The following is a 19,386-nucleotide window of genomic DNA, read 5'->3' as shown; positions in this document are numbered from 1 at the left end:
TCAACGGCTTGCTGCTCGCCACAATGTCCGACGTTTTAGCTTCGGTTCCTAAAGATCTCAGCACATGGAGTGAAATGTCAGACATCGTGCCTGACACAAACGCTGTACTGTACAATCCCAAAAACACATCCGACAGCGATGTTCGCTGTAATCCCAATTGGCTCTCATTTCGATCAAGCACGTGATCCCAGTCGATCAAAGCCAATCAATCAACAGCTAAATGCTCGAGTTAATGGAATGAGGTTCTCTCCACTATTGCCCAAAAGCAGTTATTTTGTTGATTGTGTTTGCGCAGTGAACTTTCCTTCCTAATTAATGGGCTTTCCACTGCTATGCACCTTTACATCTAGATTGAAAACTCATTTATTTAGAACTGCTTTTTGTGTTTAGTTTGTGGTCCTTCGTCCGCACCTCCAATTAGCACGGTTGACTACGTACGTTCAACATACACCACACACACAATGGATGCCAGCAAAGGGAGGGAACATGCCCATGAAGATGTCCACTGTGGAGACGGAGCAATGAAATCAGTTCGCAAGAAATGGAAACGGCTCGGGATGTCCTTCATACAGCCATGAATAAATCAGGACTGAGGATAATGATGATGGATTTTGGCACTACAGACCCTTGCTATTTGTTCAGGCTCAAGACCTTCTGCTCTATCTACGATTTGTTAAATTTTAAAAATTACATGTATTTGGCTTGACATGTCATACATTCATCTGCCGTCTTTCAGCCCCTCTCTACCACTTGAGAATATTTTACAAAAAAAAAGAGACATTCTGGGCTCCCTTGATGTGCACATCTATGCTACGCACGTGGCATCTTGAGAAAGTTGCATTCAAATGCCGAGTACATACCAATTACACCACGTCGTTACATCAAATCAATGATAATAGGAGTATCGCGACCTCACGAGCTAAATTGGCCATGTCACGAGGCTGTTTTATGGTCGTATTGACCGTACGCAAACATTTACAGCACAAGACGCTCAAACTCCACTGAGGAATCTCTCAGGACGCTCTACACAACACGTTGGACGAGCATGGTCCTGTTGTAGTGAGATTTACAGTTTCCTAGCAGTGGCTCGGTAGTTCAGTGGGCTTATAATGGCGACGCCACAGACCCCGGTCGATTTGCATCAGGATGCAATCCCAACTGCGATGAAAGCAGGTTATTCTCAAGTGTAACAAGTCCGATTATTTTAGGCCATTCGTCAATACATTAAGAACCTAATTGTGACACCGAGTTAATCAGCTTAATTGGAAAACTCTGCTTCAACAACTTAAATGTACAAAGTAGAACAAAATAGGTATGTTGGGTGTTGTTGGCATATTGGAATTACACAAATAAAATAACTCATTATGTTATCATAGACTAAACACTCGGGGTGATACATTTAGACACACAAAATATTTCGAATGACCCCTTTACTCAAAAAGTGATTTAACAATTGTGAAAACCATGGCTGCATATGTTACCAAGGAGGCTGTTAATTTTTTTAAAAAGTGCTTTGGAATTGGTGGGTGACAATGCAGAGCTTTTGAAGTAAAATGTTGTTTTGTCTAGAATTTCTACCAACTAATTTAGTGCGGTAACTATACACGAATGGCCCGAAATAGTCGTCTGTTTCCAAGTGTTCCTATTCCAGTCACTGCAAGAAAAAAACACCCAAAATGTTGAACTTCTGTACATTTTTACTCCTGCAAGGTAGTGTTCATGTTTGCACGTGGCAATTTTCTGTCATGTTTTTTTTGATACCACTGCAATTTACGTTCCATGATTGCTTCAATCACCCAAGTAATTCTGTGGTCTTATCTTTGAGGGTTGTTCCCTCATCTGATGTTGTTTTATGCTCTGCCATACAGCTCAACAAAGGTAAAAAAAACATTGTGATCTACCCCTCTCGCCTAGCTATTGGGGTTACTTTAGATGTGCTACCATGCCCTGGTTTGCTGCAACTGCGGCTACGAATACCAAACCATGGACCACGTAACTTCACACTGCCCCATATGGTGCGTGGGTGAGTAGGTGATGAAGTGGGTGGCTGAGTGGGTGGGTGGTTGTATCTGCATTTCATCAACTGAAGGACAAAGCAATTGAATGGCTAAATTCTTTAAAACTGAATCTACAGTTTATTTTCATTGGCCACACGAAATCATGATTTTGCCGTTTCCTCACAAAAAAATAGGTCAGCCGTTGCTAAGAAGAAATCGTTCAACGTTTTTATTTTCGCACTCACATTTTTTCAAAACTACTCTCAAGGAAAACAATAATTTAGGGCCGCGCGGAACAACATTTTCAAGCAAGATAAGGCACTCGTTTTAGCAGCGATGTTAGCAAACACTGTCGTGATGCGGGGGTGGGCACGCAGGCATTGATTACGACGCCGAGCGCGCGGTGGATTTTGGACGTCGCCGATGGCCACGCGCGACGTTGCTGTGGGTTCGAGATAGACGTGTCCATCAAGTCGTCAAAACTAAATCTCACGCTCACGATACGTGCATCGAATTGCGTGTCTAGGAAAATGGCTCTTTCACGGAAAATGCAAATTGTATGAAATTCATATGGTAATGTATTCGAGGCTAGCAGAACGAAGATTGCAGAGCAAACACAACGCTCTGCTGCCTGAAGGTGTTGCTGGAATTACATTACTGTTCTTTGAGCCGTGACTCCTTCAACAGGAAGAATAAATAAAAGGTATAGGTGTGGATCTGACCATGCTTGCACACTTGCAGGTAGAAGGGCCTCTACTAGACGCTATTTTGTCCTAATCGAGTCTTTCTAGACATCTAGGAAGAGGTGGGAACACCCCACACATTACACCACACAAATAATCATACAATACAAATGAGACGGTAAAAGTGACATACATTTCTTCTTGAGTTCAACTGTTACCCCCCAAATCAAGACAATTTATCAAATCACTGGTAGGGAGAGAGGGGGGTGGCACGGCTGAAAGGTTACATGCCATATTTGCCAAGACTTAAATAGTGAGAAAGGCTCGGTGCACGAACCCATCGAGAATAATGTCCAATGTTTTCAAATGTCTCCTGTGGAGAAGACTTATTTGGTGTAAACGCAGGGAGCGCAGAACGATGGACAGCAAAAAAAAGCTTCGGGAAAGGCTGAGCTGGATACAGCTGTGTTTTAAAATCCCGGGAGTCGAGATATGGAAGGCAGTAGATATGAAAGATTTCAGTCGTTTGTGCTGTTATGGCTCAGAGCTAAAGGGCACGGGTAGAACGATTGGTCCATCATGCTGCTGTGATGCCACGATAGTTGCACTGATGTCCCGAGGTGGGCAAGGACACGTTCACCGTCACGCACCAGACCTGCTCGCCTCGAAAAATTATTCCAAGTGAGACACGAGTTGTGAAATAGCACAATAGAGGAACATGTTCAATTAAAGACTTATACATTATAATAATATTAATATTAATGAAGGTAGAAGTAAAGGTTTAAGTAGGGATTTATTGTAATACCTGAATGAATGTCTGCGGGAATTCCAGACCAGATGCATCTCTCATTCTGTAAATGTGTGAATTTCCTGATCCTCAAATCCAAGCTCATCGAGAATGCTGCGGAAGAAACACATACAAGCATACACACGCAAACACACAGACCTCACATTAAACTCAGGATTGACAGTAAAATACAGACATCCAGAATACAAAGTTAAAGGTGCTATCTGAAATCACTTAGCTATGCCACGCCTTGCAGGAGGACATCCTCTTGAGGGTATTTTGGTCTACTCTTCCACACTGGTCAGATGTCCTGAAAGAGGTGGGAATACCCACACTCTACCCCACCACATGTAACCTGTTGATCCAACTGGTGAACTCACGACGTTTCGGGCGCAACACAAGCGTCCGATATCAGGTGGGAAAGCAAGGCCTGCTACTGAGGCAGACTGTTTTACAAGGTTTGAAATGGGTGTAGCCCAAGGGTCATAAAGAAGTGGCCGGGGCTAGTGATGTTAACGTGAGAAATTAGCATGTAACTGTAAGATAGGAAAGCGGCCTCCTCGACCATTTCAAACCTTTTAAAACAGTCTGCCTCAGCAGCAGACCATGCTTTCACACCTGATGACGGACGCTTGTGTTGTGATTTATTTTCTTTATTTCTACCTACGTGACTTTACCGAAAGAACCAAAGAGTATGGATTCCTGCAGTCACGAAAGCTTCAAATCAAGATTGGTGCACTCATTTATACCGCTTTATACGTATAATACATAATTAAGCATTGCATTAAAGCTGAAAGTGTAGACCGAATTTAGATTTCTACAAAACTTTTTTTTATTCACTCCTCTTTGATTTCAGTACTGTCACAAGCAATGAAAACAATAAAATCGACATCTCCTTTGAAGCCGACTTTCAATTCCCTTTCATGACAGAACAAAAGTGTTCCTGAAAGTGTGAAGCTGTTATCCCTTCAAGGGATTCTCACTGTCACAATGCGGCCACAGTGAGAGATGCCTGTGTGAGTGGGTAGGCAGCAGAGGAAATTGCAACTCTCCACAGTGCAGGCTCAGCACCGCAAGCCAGCAGCCCACTCCCTGAGCCGCTCACTTCTGGCTGTGTGAAGATGAGGTGTGAGTGCACTTGATATACACGGACACATTATTAAAAGAGACGTGTCGATGTTGCTTCTGGAGATAGGTCAGCTCACGTCCGCATTATATTATTCAACTCATTAAAATAGTTTGGTTCGTGAATGAAAGCCGTGTGACAAGATGACACAGCGCGTTAAGCGACACATCAAACCATTCCGTAAAAGCGCCCATTTAACGAGCAATAATAGAAAGAAATATACACACACAAAACAAATAATAATGATTCAGCGGCTCATTCTAAGCAAATTCTCTTGCTCCAGCCGTGGCTGTCAATATCGCCGGAAGACCCAGCGCCAATCCTGACTGCGGAAAGTAAAGATTCCCTGTATAGCCTTAAACAGACTGTGGACAAGTGCTGTTAGCCAGCACCTACGAAAGCCGGCAGGGCACACGAGGGGGTGGATGGCCAAAACCACGCTTGGCGACCTTTGCCTCCCCAGTAATGATGTTACACACCGCGCCAGATATTAATTTATGGCTGCATCGACCTAGGGGAGGCTCAGGACCAGTTAAAGTATTCGCTACTAAGTAGGAATCGAACTTGGGTCATCGGGTTCATAGCGCAGTATGGTAATGACTACTCCATCGCAGGCACAAAGACCCCCCTGTATAGCCTTAGCAGACTGTTGGGGCAAGTGCTATTTGCGAACACGTATAAAGGCCGGAACGGTAAACAACAGGGTGGATGGCCAGCACCACGCCTGGCCGCCTTTATCTCCCTAGTGCTACACATGGGACCAGGTACTCATTTGAGGCTGAGTCTACCTACGGGAGACCTAGGACCGATTCAGAATATTGTCACTGGTGTTGGCCGTGAGTGGGAATTGAACTCGGGTCACCGGGTTCGTAGTACAATGCGTTAACCTTCTTGGTTCTTTCGGTAAAGTCACGTAGAAGGGAAGTAATAAAAGAATAAAAATAAAACATAATAAAATAATTCTCACGACGTTTCGGCCACAAAGCAAGCAGCCGTCCTCAGGTGAAGAACAGGTCTGTCGGGGAGACAGCCTGAGGACAGCTGCTTGCGTTGTGGCCGAAACGTCGTGAGAATTATTTAATTATTTATTATTTTTATTATTTTATTACTTCCCTTCTACGTGACTTTACCGAAAGAACCAAGAAGATGAATCCCTGCAGTCACGAAAGCTTTAAATCGAAATTTAATGCGTTAACCGTTGCACTACCGCCGCCCACGCACACACACACAATCTGTGCGACGCCGCCTGCTCAGTCACCTGACGGCCAGCTCGGTGAAGGGGGCCGGCCCGCACACGCACGCTAGCCGCCTCTTCCGCTCGCCAACGCCACTCGCCACCGGTGAGAGCAGCTCTGACAGCAGCGTTCTGCTGATCCTGCCAATGCGGCCGTGCCATCCGTCGCTCGCCTCCGAGAGCACGTAGTGCACTTCGAACCTGGGAGGGGAGGCAGTGCAAGGGATTAGTTGGTGGTGGCTGGAAATCAAAAATGGTGGCTGTGGCTGGGTGGATGCTGCTGCAGCGGGCTCAGCCGTAAATCAGTAGCCCCGATATTAAAAAGAAATACAATGTAAATAAATGAACAGCTATTTGGTTAATTGGCGCATCATTCAATTGTCTTACAGGTCAGACAAATGTCAAGGTATTTTGTTGTTTCTAATTGAGCTTAAGTGGTTTATATGTTCATTTAACCATGACCTTAATTAAATTACAATTGCGGTCCGCTCTCTGGCTCTGAGTGGCAAAACAAGCCAAGACGTGAATTGTAAATTCGTCAAAGTAAAGTACCATGAAACCATCAAGGCAGTGAACCTGTTTTAAGTGGAATGTATCATCCGTGACTGCACAAAACACTACTAAATATAAATGTTCATCTGTCGAATCACCTGGCCTCGCCTAGGTCTGACTGAACCCCTTTGCAACATGCTAAACATGTGTAACGACTCCAGGAGACACTGCTCTTTTGACGATTCTTTTATTGAAGACACGTTCACTTAACAGGTGAAGACCCTGACTTACACAGCAGCCCCGAGCCTCTCCTCTCGACCCCTTTAATCTCCAGCGTGGCCATGCCCCATACTCTCAAACCCTCTCGATGGCTCCTTGATCTGCATCTGTCCCCTTCCATCACTTGGCAACAGCCCCCATTCTCGATACTTCTCGTAGACCCCCAGATCATTACCCTGTCTGTCCCTTAACCTGTCATTACCCCCTATGGCCCCCACAGTCTCTTCCCATGCTAATTCCCCTGTCATTACCCCCTGTGGACTGCCAGTCCCCTGTACTGTCTTTACACACGTAAATCACACGAGAGGCAAGCGGCAATCCCCAAAGTTGCAGAAATCTAGCATCGCTCAGTTGTTCACTTCACGCATTGAATCACCGCATTTGCACCCTCGAAAACATTATCGTCACACGCAGCAAGCATACTGTCAGAACAACAGCACGGCTTGTTAAATCGTCAGCGTTACGGGCGGTTGCCGTCACGCGAGGTGCAAGACAAGCATCCGCTCGTTGCACGGGGAGGGGAGGAGGGCGAATGAGGACTACCAACCCCTCTCCATCCATCACCTGGTCAAGAACAGCAGGTGTTCGTTATTCAATCAAGGGGACGACGGAGATAGGAGGCGGGTTGCTTAAGCGGGCAGGGGGGGCGGGGGCAGCACCTGGAGTCTCGGTGGCACAGCTCATCAATCTGCTGCTTCCACAGGATGTCCTCCGGTGACTTGTTAAAAAACACCAGCTCGATTTTCCTGCAATGAAGTGAATTCATCAAGCAAACAAATAGATGTATATATGCATACAACACAATACGCAGATGCACGCGAAAAAATCCCTCGCAAAATTGCAGCCATGGACATTGACGCAATCAGCTTCCTGTAAGTCGAGAAATGCAAAACCCAAATGTCAGCACAGTGAGCGTGACATGTCGTGCTATACACGGGTTGAATCCGTTTGAACCAACGCCACATAATAAGTGAACTTTATTCTCTTTTAATTAAAAAATATGCAGGTTTTTTTCAACTTTCGCCAATACTCTATGGGCACCGACTGAATACTGATTCGCCCTTCCTTCATCAAGCTGCATCATGTTTGTCTGCCTGCCTTCACCGACCGGTGCAACACAAGTGGAATTGTTTACTCGGTCCCCAGACAGGGGTCGCTGTCAATTGAGTCACAGCCCAGAGATTGCGGCCAAATATATCAGAAAGAATGCATCGGTACCGTTAGCCCAGTGCATTTGCTCCAAAGCCATCTGGCCCAGGCACATTACCTATCATATTGAGACAATGCCTCTTGTTGTATTATCCACTTCATTCCCACATAAGTGACGTGGCTCTAGTCCCTCACCTTTTACAGACAATGCTTCTGCACAATTTACCCTTTGCATTGGTACCTAAGATACCCATGTAAGAGGACCCGATACCCAGGAAAACAATGTCTCCGGTAATATCATCACGCATTAGCGTATTAACCCTTGAACTGCTATGAAAGCTCTCGGAGGCAATGCCCCAAGACTGTGTTTCGGTGCATTAAGCCTCAGGCCACCTGTGGACAGGCAGAGTCAATATATCCAATAGCTCTTGGTTGGCTTGATGCACTCTGTTCCCAAATTCGCATCTCTGTAATGACCCATTTAAAGAGAGAAGAAAACTCCAAGCGAGAAAAGACTATATCGAGCAAAATAATACTTTGCAATTTACTTCCCCTCTTTGCTATAAGTGCGCCCAACAATTTTCTGAAGTAGAACCATTTATATGGAGCATACAATTGAATAAAGGAGTGCTCTCTGTACAAAACAGTACTGATATACATGAATGTGCGGTGATGCAAAGGGTAAAATCTAGGTCGATGATTATCGCCCCTCCAGCAGCAGGATGGACAGGACATTCTTTTTTTTTTTAAACTGCACAGCTGCGTTTAATAACGGCCTCTAATGCATCCCTTTGGCGGCGTTGAACAAGCAGATGCAGTGGTAGCTTGGCGTTGAAGCTGAGTGGTAATTGAGAGCCTGTGACGCCCGATTAAGTGTTCATTTTTCTTGTCGCTGATGTGATTTTTAGTGCTAATTTTCCACTGTGTAGCAGCAACAGTCACTTCCTGTTAGGGATATAGAATAAAATAAATACATTCACAGCCCTTCGACAATGAAGGCCTCGCCACACCATGTCGGTCGTGGGTGTTGTTTGACCATACTTCACCATGCTGGTCAGTTGGTGAAGCAGGGAGCCAGGACTGTGGCATGGAATTAAACTCGGGATGCCCGGGTCCATCATACATTGCAATGACCAATGCCATATGTCCCGTCAACACACATCCTGACTCATGAAGTCAGGAAACCCCCTACAAGCCACACTCGGTTGATGATGCTGATTACATTACCAAGTCCCATTCATCACCTCCTGTCCATTGGCACACGTGTGGGAACAGAGGTTAGACATTTTCCCCCCCAACTTCATGAATCTAAATTTTAATTGGGAGAGTAATCAATGAGTTGGATAGTTTCCCAGTTCCAGACTTAATATTTATGCATTCCCAGCACACAAACAAGATAAGGGACCTTACTCTGAGGCTTAGATAACATCACAATGTAAATATTACCAGAACATGTATTACCACTGAGGCTTTTTTGTGCCATGGGCACTCACCCGGGCACTTGTACGTACATGGTAATCATCTACCTTGTACATATAGCATGTGGTGGAAGGAGTTGTGTTCATTTAAGCAATAGTCCACATTTCGGATAACTCAATAAAACAATCGAAGGTGGTGAGATATTTAAACATCTCTCAGCTCGAAGCAGCCGGATAACTCGGTGGTCAGAGCGCGTGGCAGGCACCACTAAGATTCTGGGTTCGTATCAAGGCAGTCACCTACGATTAAACTGGGTTCTCAGGTGCAGTACATTGATAGTCCCAGCTCAATAATTGTCAGTGATTGCACACAAAAAATACAACAATATTTAATTTATTTTGGCACTTAATTTCTCCAAAGTTTAGTCCGTGAATGAAACATATCGATTTGACTGTCATACAACGTACATTTCTTTGTCGCAGTGTGCATAGGAAAATTGTGCTTAGGAAAGTGTATTGGAGGTCATCTATGAACATATATCATCAGTAATTCTGCGATATCTGCTTCCACGGACCATTTTACCACGTGGAATATTGCACACCCTTGCGAAAGTTCCAAATGGATTCTTCGTGTGAGCCCATTCGGGAACATTTCTGATAAAAGTGTTAGGGGAAAAAAGCTATTTTTTAAAAAAACTTCACTTTTTGCCATTCGTGCTTTGAATCACAAGATGCTCACAAGGGCACCATTGCCAAAACTTGCAATGGACATGTCAGTGGGCCCCAGGCAGTCAATTTTGAATGTGGTCAAATGCTTCAATTTGATAACAAATAGGCAATCCTTTAAGTCCCTGGAAAGCACCCGACTCACAATAAAGCCGGCCAAGATTGATTTCCAAATGGAAATGCTGAAGAGGGTTATTTAAACACGATGAGGCACAGCAGGGCTTGCCCTTGACCACTGTGCCGGCCATGCTAAGCATCCCAGATTTTAAATAAAATTTGCATAATTGTAAGATTCTAAGGCACCAAAACGCTCGTGAACGAATCTTGTGTCACGTTGCATTTTTAGGCAGCTTGCCAAAATTACACCTCTTTATAACGTGCACATATATATGTTTTATATATAATGTTCACAAATGTGATTCATTGTCAGCTTACATGTCAGTCCTAAAATATTTCCAAAAGCATCATCAGTTGTCCGGCTACTCCACGCTTAAAATAACCTTTCCAATTTGTAGATACCACGTTTACATTTAGTTTTTACTCTTAACGATGTGTGGCTGATTTGGCAATAGCCAAAAACGAACACTCATTTCCCCCACAATACAGAACACAATTGCATAACCAAAAATAAAATACAATTGTATTTGCGGCCGATAACAATCCACTTACTACATTTTCAGAGCTGGCTCTTTAGTAATTCCTGATTTCAATACTGATTTTCTTGGGCATAAAGCGATGTGGTCGAGAAGGCTTCACACTGACTCCTCATACATGCGAATACGGCAAATCCGTGGCTCACACCATGAAAGCTCAGGAATAAACCTGCAGATTAAGGGTATCATTCCCATCTTGACGGTTGCTCGGTTTTATTGGAATCTTCGTAAAAATGAGGCGGTAGCTCCCTTGGTGGCAGTGGGGACACTGTCGCATGTTTACGAAAAAAATCTGATGGGAATGATCATTCGTCAGCATGGAAATGATACCTTAGCCTGGCAGTGCCGAATAAATCCAGTTTGCAGGCACGGATGTGCTTCCTGCTTATTGACCAAACTATAATTTCCATCCGTCTTGAGTGTTAAAACCTCAAGTATATCGGTGCTTTACACCAATACTGGATTTACGGTTGTATTATGCTCTCTGGAGGTTTTGGTCACCAATGCCTACAAACAAATGTAGCTTTTCTTTTCCTGCCAGAAACTAAATTTAGTCTGGAACAGCTCAGAGGGCTGTAAAGAAATCAAACAGGTGACATATATGCAGGCATAGCATGGCATAGTGGTGTCCAGTTTTGTGTGAAAGACCTTACCGAAGTGACCGCGAATACACCTGTCGTATATTATCTGTAAGGGCCCGCGCTTCTTAAAATAACACGAGGGCTGCTCATCATGTCACACTGCTCCTAAGAGCCATTTGACTGCGACAACATAAATTATTTTTTATTTAAAGCTTTCGTGACTGCAGGGATGCATATTCTTGGTTCTTTCGGTAAAGTCACGTAGAAGGGAAATAATAAAATAACAAAAATAAAAAATTCTCACGTTTCGACTGCAATACAAGCAATCATCATTTGGTGTGAAATCCACAGCAAGAAAATTTGAAAAAAGTGACTTTCCGACCGCATTCCATTCTTTTCTTCTCCCCCCTCCTCTTTTCCGAACATAGATGGACTCGTCCATCTGACCAACTGCCAAATCGCTGTCCGTGGTGCTGACGTTAAGAAAAAAACGCCACTTTTTTCAAAATTTCTTGCTGTGGATTTCACACCTGATGACGATTGCTTGTGTTGCAGTCGAAATATTTTTATGTCTGTCTTATCGTCTGTCTTATCGACAGACCTGTTCTTCACCTGAGGACGGCTGCCTGCGTTGTGGCCGAAACGTCGTGAGAATAATTTTATTATGTTTTATTTTTATTATTTTATTATTCCATTCTACGTGACTTTACCGAAAGAACCAAGAAAATGCTTTAGATGTAAAATAGTGACATCTCTGACACTCTAAGACACTAATAAGACACTTTAGAGTATTTCTTTTTATCCTGATAAAACTACAGACTTGTGTTTGTATTGCATGTCAATAATGATATCACCATTCTTGCCCATGATTCAGCATGGGGCAGCTCAAAAGAGCTGAGATTGAGGATTGTTTTTAAAGGCAGATAGCAGAAGGACAACAATGATGTTGTACACCGGACTCGTCGTTGTTTGAACTCATCAGTACAGTGTAGCCGTTATTGTCCACCATATGTGCTTGAAATTGTAACACGTCAGTAAAATTACATGCAATATGCTTTCCAACTTGAGTTGGTTCTTAGATGTAATTAGCAGTTATGGAGCCGATAGGTAGCTGTGAGGGCAACACAGGTTTGTACATTTGCAAGTACAGTACTCCTTTCTTGCTCCGATTTGTTTCCAAGGTTTACAAAGTTCATTGATCAAAGTGACCGGTTTTCAATAGGGCAAGTCCCCAACAGTAACACAACTCTACACTAAAGTTTGGTTCATATTGGATTATAATTTCCAGAGTTATCGTCGCCACCCCCCCCCCCCCCCACCCAATTTCTCAAGGGAAAATGGACAGAACTGATGTACAAACGCTTTCAACATTAGTCTCAACTCTCGATTTAAAGCTTTCGTGACTGCAGGGATTCATCTTCTTGGTTCTTTCGGTAAAGTCACGTAGAATGGAAATAATAAAATAATAAAATTTTATTTCGGTAAAGTCATGTAGAATGGAAATAATAAAATAACAAAAAGTTACATTTTTGTTATTTTATTACTTCCATTCTACGTGACTTTACGAAAGAACGGTAAAGTCACGTAGAATGGAAATAATAAAAGAAAAAAAGATTTTTTTATTTTATTTTATTATTTCCATTCTACGTGACTTTACCGAAAGAACCAAGAAGATAGTCTCAACTCATTAAATATATTTACATAAATGACAATATCCACATCATTAATTAAGCGAGCGAGTGAAGGGGGGGGGGGGAGTCCCACCGGATGTGGTCGCTGACGATGGCGTAAGCGAGAAGTCGCACCATGGGTGTCAGCCCCGTGCCGGCCGCGACGAGGCTGAGCTGCGACACGCCAGCCACTTGCTCTCGCCGGAAGGTGCCAGCACCGTCGCACACCAGCACCGCGTCCCCTGTGTGCCGTGACACCACGCGCCACCCAGAGCACCGACAGCGCCAAGTTTTACCGGAGACTCCTCCATGGTCTTGGGTGTTCGGGAATGAATACTTCCCATGGTATTCGTTTGAACGCTAAACTTACTGTAAGAGGTAGAAAAAGTTAAATTTCGATGTAAAGCTTTCGTGACTGCAGGGATTCATCTTCTTGGTTCTTTCGGTAAAGTCACGTAGGAGGGAAATAATAAAAGAAAAATATTATATTAGTGTATTATTATGGTTAATCTTATTATTTTATTATTTCCCTTCTACGTGACTTTACCGAAAGAACCAAGAAGAGGTAGAAAAAGGTTAAGGTGCAGCCCCGCAATTACTTGCACACACCACTGCTGCCAGGAGGGCCCTTCACTGAAGAAAGCTCTAGAGAACTCGTCTACGGGGTATTTTGGCCTACGCTTGGAAGGTGGGCGTACCCACACTTTACCCCGCCACACGCGATCTTCCGGTCAACTAATTGTGGTGTACCCAATTTCAAGAAGCTTGCACCATTGTTTCAACTGGCACGATCGGGAGAAAGAACCGATACGTTGAACTCTGGATTGAACTTATTGTTTCCAGGGATAAATCCAGCCAACGTGCACTGTGGGTAAGAACTCTTGACAAACAATTGGAAAGTTAAAATTTCAGATCCAGGGCACAGATTTGACACCACTCATGATTTGTTTTCGGTCTGTAAAATTAGTAGTATTTTGTGGTCAGTTCACCGCGGTTACTCTACGGAGATATTGGCACGTGCTATGGGAATGTGTAATTTGACCACTGGCTTGGGGTTATCAATAGGGTGCTCATTTTATCAGGAGTGCACTTTGACTACAGCCTATTCAAGCACAGCCGTTGTTATTCCTAAAAAGGTCCGAGCCACTTTTTATCCCATCCTGGCCCTGTCTACTTTAGGCTTAGGTTTAAACGACTGAAATGGAATAGATTTAAAAAAATGAAAATTCGTTTAAATCATTGTGGGTTCATAATATGTTCTTGTGAAATAAGTTTAAAATTGATTTTACTTGACACAACATTTTTAAGTGGCTTATATACATATATATTTAAATGTGATAAATGTGTTGATTTGGTGAACTTATTCCATGAATAACAGTTGATTTGAAATCAAATAAGACCTAGGGAGCGAAAGATATTGTTGGTTTTGTTGACTGGGCTTTGTCAATAAATGTATTTTCTGTAAAACACTGAGTCTCAGCAAATCGATTGCTGAACAAAGCCGGTTGGCCAAAATGTCGAGACGTTTCTTTACTCTCAGTACTGGTGAGAAAAACATTACCCAGGTGTAAGTATTTTAGTTGACCTGTTACACACGTATACACACACAGGTTACATGATATATGAGCCTTCTACTGGAAAACCAGACTGTTAAGTGAGCCTCAATTTTGTTAGAGAATTCGACGAGGTAAAGAAATGCGCACAGCTAAACAAAAGCACATGCAAGCGGATGCTCTAACACCCCCCTTGTTCGTGTACTAATGCTCATGCAACAATCCTGCTGCTATGCAAAATAACGTAGATTTTTCAGAAAAAAAATAATATATGTTTAAGAATAAATATTTTATTGTCAATCATATTTGAAAAAAAGAGACTCGTATGGGTTATACGGATGGTTCTATTCAGCCAGTTGCCCGGCTATTTTATAAGGGAGATCCGTGGTAGATAAGCACAAGGCATTGCAATAATTATCTCATTATCCATGTGACTAAAAAATACTTTCTTTAAAAGTCTAGTCGCCAATTGAATAATACGTTTCCATAAGCTTATTCCGGTAGATTTAGAACATCAGTTAATTTGTTTTAGCTGACCAACCAGATTGTGCTAAGACAGGTAATCAGGAACTTTTTTTCTACATAAAGGATAAAAATTAATTCCAAACAGTGGGCCACGCATCGACACACACCTATGGCATTATCGATGTAATTACGCGAAACAAAAACTTGCCCATCGAATGCATATAAATGAGCCCTTGCAGTGACAGCAGTAACTGTGCACACTACAAATAATAAAACAGAGTTGCTCCGAGGTCGAAAATATATTTCCCTCTAAAATAGCGTGAAACTGGCTAAACGGGATCATCTGTGTAACAAATCAAGTAAACTCAAAGATACTCGTAGTGATTAATAAACATCCATAATACAGGTTTTTTTTTTTGGTTAGATCGAGTAAGGATATAAATGTGTCGCTAAACCCGCCACGGCCAATTAGTAAGGTTTGTCACGTAAACAGAACATGCCAATTCGTTACGAGTACAGCACCCCGGTGTGTTGGAGAGCAAAGCCACAACATTCACAATCTGAGTAAGACATTTCGCCAGTAATTACAAATAGCTTCATCAGGCGACAGCCAGATTTGTGGAGAAATCCTCCTGTTACGTTCCTTATAATTTACACGATCTAACCCAAAAAAAACCTGAATTATGGACGACATTGGTCGCGAAAGCCTACGTGTTAAATTGATAAACATCGTTTGCGGATCGTTTCCAAGCAGATCGGATCAGATTAAGTCGTGGGTCATAGCTTCCCCATCCTTGCCATAAGCTCCTTCCCAAGGCCACGGCCACCTGCCACCCCCAGGCCCTATCGGCCGTTGCTTCTTGGGGTCAAATGTGAGAGGTTGGGGGTGGGGGGGGTTACCTGGGCCAAGGCAGCCGAGCACTGGCGTCAGGGTGCCGTTGGGGTAAACCTTGATCATGAAGTGCAAGACAGCGGAGAGACGCGGCACCACCTCCCAGGGCGCTGTCAGCGAGGGCAGCACGGGAGTGTAAGCACGCGTTATATCGACTCCTGTGAACACGCACACATGCAGGAAACGGACACATTTTCACCAATAAGCCTCAAAGCCTGTTGGTGCAAGTGCTGTTAGCAAGCATCTGCGAAGTTCAGAATGGTACGTGAGAGGATGGTGTAGCTGGCACCATGCCTGGCTACTTCTGTCTCTCCCCAGTACTGAATATATTTACATACTTCAGTAAGTACTTTTTTTAAGCCCAAGGAGACCCCAAGAGAGGTCCAGTAACCACTTGCTACTAGTGTTATCCACGCTTGCGCAATGAACCCGCGTTGCATCAGTTGCTCCACAGGCACACATGCACAACACTAGCTCGTAAATCTCAGAACATCAGGGTGTCAGCTGTTCAGAATTGTGGCTTGCAGAAAGTTTTCTATGCTGCATGCATGGTATCAAGTTCGAGTTTATTTTGTTTAACCAGGTGAGAATTTTGGAGACCTGCATCTCTTCATTTACAAGCGTGATTTGAGGCATTAGCCTTCCCGGAGAGAACGATAATTTCATTGTATAATCCCAATTGAGTAATTTGCCGTGTAATTTTGAATTTGTCAAATTTGGACCACAATGCCGGCACACAATGGCCTACTCGTGACATCAGGGGATGTTTGTTAAAGACCCAACGCAGAAAACCTCTGGGTTTGATCTTCCGCAAAGCTCACGGTCCACCCTAATCCGCATCCACCGCACAAACCATGGCAGATGCGCAATGGAAAAAAAAAAACTCTCTATTGTGCGACTGTGGTCATGCAGAACAGACCGTACAACTTATAATGACGCAATGCCCCGATCCACAAATACGAAGGAGACATCACAGTGATTACACTCCGCTGCTCCTGATGTGGTTATCTGGCTTGACCACTGAATGTTAAAATTGTAGTTGTTGGTTTGCATCAACATCAGCCATACGACAAGAAGGGGATCATTAACGTCCACTGTGAAGTACACGGCGTGCAATATCATTTCGTTTTTTTTAAACAAGCAGTAATAATGAATTGCGGTCGCAATGGATGTAGCAAACAACAGGTTTACAATGCAAACTACACTGTGGAACACATGCCAAAGTGTTTTTTTTGCAATAAAATATAACACAAAATACTGCTGCATTTTCATTCACTATTGCATACTTTACATTGTTTATATTTCAAAACATGAATATATAAATGTTTAAAGGATCTCCGTGATTCTTTGCGTGTCATGAATCTTACATCGAAAAACTTTTCAATCGAAATAATTTGCATTGTTTGCACAGATTTTCTTTGGCCCAAATGTATTCCCTGTCCTGTTGTGCCTGCGCTTTCCCGCATATTTGTTCTGCAACTGCTCAATGTTACAACTGCATAAGTTTTCACGGTTGTGCTGTGTGGCTCTCCCGTGTGTTCTCAGGTCGAACGGCGTGCTGGTCGCCACAATGTCCGACGTTTTGCTTCAGTTCCTGAAGCTCTCGGCATATGGAGCGAAATGTCAGAAATCGTGCCTGACAAAAATGCCGTACTGTACAATCTCAAAACACAGCAATGCTCGATGTCAGCCCAAATGGCTCTCACTTTGATCAAACACCGTGATCCCAGTCAATCAACGCCAATCAATCAACAGCTAAATGCTTGAGTTACCGTGATGAGATTATCTCCACTATTGACCAAACCCAGTTATATTTCGATTTAAAGCTTTCGTGACTGCAGGGATTTATCTTATTGGTTCTTTCGGTAAAGAAAGACCTGTTCTTCACCTGAGGACGGCTGCTTGCGTTGTGGCCGAAACGTCGTGAGAATTATTTAATGTTTTATTTTTATTATTTTATTATTTCCCTTCTACGTGACTTTACCGAAAGAACCAAGAAGATGAAACCCAGTTATGTTGATGATTGTGTTTGCGCAGCGAACTTTCCCTGTTAATTAACAAGCTTTCCCCTGCTTTGCTGACAGCCCACTGCTTGAGTCTGTATGTGCCACACACCACAGGTCTTTCTTTGTTCCTCATCATGACATTTGCAAGTCTGGCCCTGAGCCCACAGGCTCATAGTCAGTGTCTCTATAACCCTGATTGCAGCGGCACATCTAAGCAACAGCAGTGCAGGGCCCTAACGATACGGGTGTTTTTTTTCCCCACTAGATATTTCCTGAGTCGAGCCAGAACGAAATCATGAAACCCTGGCCTCACGAGACATTTTAACCTATTCAGATCCATCCCGAGCGAGTCGACTCATTTTCTGCATGCGATGTGCACAGCATGGCTCGAATTCCTCAGTGGGGGAAAAAAAGCCCAACAACATTGCCGCTGCCTGACCTGTGTCCGGGTGACTCGGTGTGGCTCGGTTGTGCAGTCGAAAAGAGGCGTATGAGGCCCTAAAAAGGCTGGGAGGCCCAGCAACAACAGTCGAAGGCCCCTGAATGCCCCCCGTGGGTTGAGCAGGTCATGCCAGGACACGGCAGGCACTGTCAATGGTGCACGGGTAAGGGGGCCAGTGATTGATTAACTGCTTGCAGATGTCGTTAATGGAAAGGCGGTCCATGTATGAGTGGTGTTCCATGGAACAAGGCGTCCACTGTTTCCAGTGAAAATAGGAGCCCATTAAAAATAAAGTGACGTAATTATGACCCTCAATGGAGCTGGAGACTTGTAAAAATAGTTTTTTTTACTTATGTTTTTCTGCTATCAAATCAAGTCAGAAATATTGCACTGAGATGGTCCTAGAAGACGCTGTTATAGAAATATTTCTCAAGCTGCATCTATAACAAACCTCACAGCACATTTTTATAGGCCCTGAAAATAACGTTTGTCATATGGCAGTAAAACTGCCATGTCCTCAGAGCCTGAATATATTGCACTGCGAAAATAAAAACATGCATCATGACCATCATCAGCCAAAATCAATCCACTGCTGGATGGAGATCCTTCCAAAAGCCCAAACCATCTCTGTATGTGCGTACGTTGAACCTCTTTTGCACCGTACGTAGCCAAACGTGCTCATCAGCGCCGCTAACCCGGAGACGATTACACTGGTCAACAAAAAAAAAAAAAATTTCTGGCCTGGACTTTTGCAGCTGTTTTAGACTAATTTCAGGGTGCCGATTCCAAATCTGATCTCAGATATGCTCTATCACATCTCATTTTATGCTATCGGCATACCCCATTTTCATTGATTTTACCCGAAATTAACTCTGTCACTTATGATTGCAAGTTGTTGCGAGTCAGTGACTGCTTTAGTGTTAACATATGGCGCTGTATATTTAGGATAGTGTGTTTATAATATCATTTTATGTAGATATCCACATGTATTTAATATCTTTCTTCTGCAGTTTTTATTGAAAATGCAATATTTGATATCTCAAAAACCTGATGTGATAGACAAAAACTGATGCCAGATTTGGAATCCGCACCCCAAAATTACCTTAGAAACCGTTGGAATACCTTATGCCAGAAAAAGTGTGTTGACCTAGTGTAAGACGTTGCTGCCTGCTTAGACTCCATTTGGAGGCAAGGACAATTGCACGCCGCTTTGTTTGAATTAACGTGTTGCGG

At 43.4% G+C, this 19,386-nt stretch overlaps 1 protein-coding gene across 1 annotated transcript in view; it reads right to left on the bottom strand.

The window, feature by feature from the left end:
• Positions 1–2,211: 2,211 nt before the first annotated feature.
• LOC133352323 (cytochrome b5 reductase 4) overlaps positions 2,212–19,386 on the bottom strand; it is a 47,705-nt gene continuing 30,530 nt past the window's right edge. The window contains 6 exon segments of the mRNA XM_061567917.1: positions 2,212–3,335; positions 3,486–3,581; positions 5,852–6,028; positions 7,258–7,344; positions 12,890–13,037; positions 15,714–15,863. Coding sequence (XP_061423901.1) covers positions 3,527–3,581; positions 5,852–6,028; positions 7,258–7,344; positions 12,890–13,037; positions 15,714–15,863 — 617 coding nt within the window. The 3' untranslated portion in view covers positions 2,212–3,335; positions 3,486–3,526.

This window comes from Lethenteron reissneri, chromosome 5 (assembly GCF_015708825.2).
Source record: "Lethenteron reissneri isolate LAM-NWPU_2019-01 chromosome 5, ASM1570882v1, whole genome shotgun sequence".
In the NCBI taxonomy this organism is placed as follows: domain Eukaryota; kingdom Metazoa; phylum Chordata; class Hyperoartia; order Petromyzontiformes; family Petromyzontidae; genus Lethenteron; species Lethenteron reissneri.
This window is presented reverse-complemented; position numbering and strand designations above follow the sequence as displayed.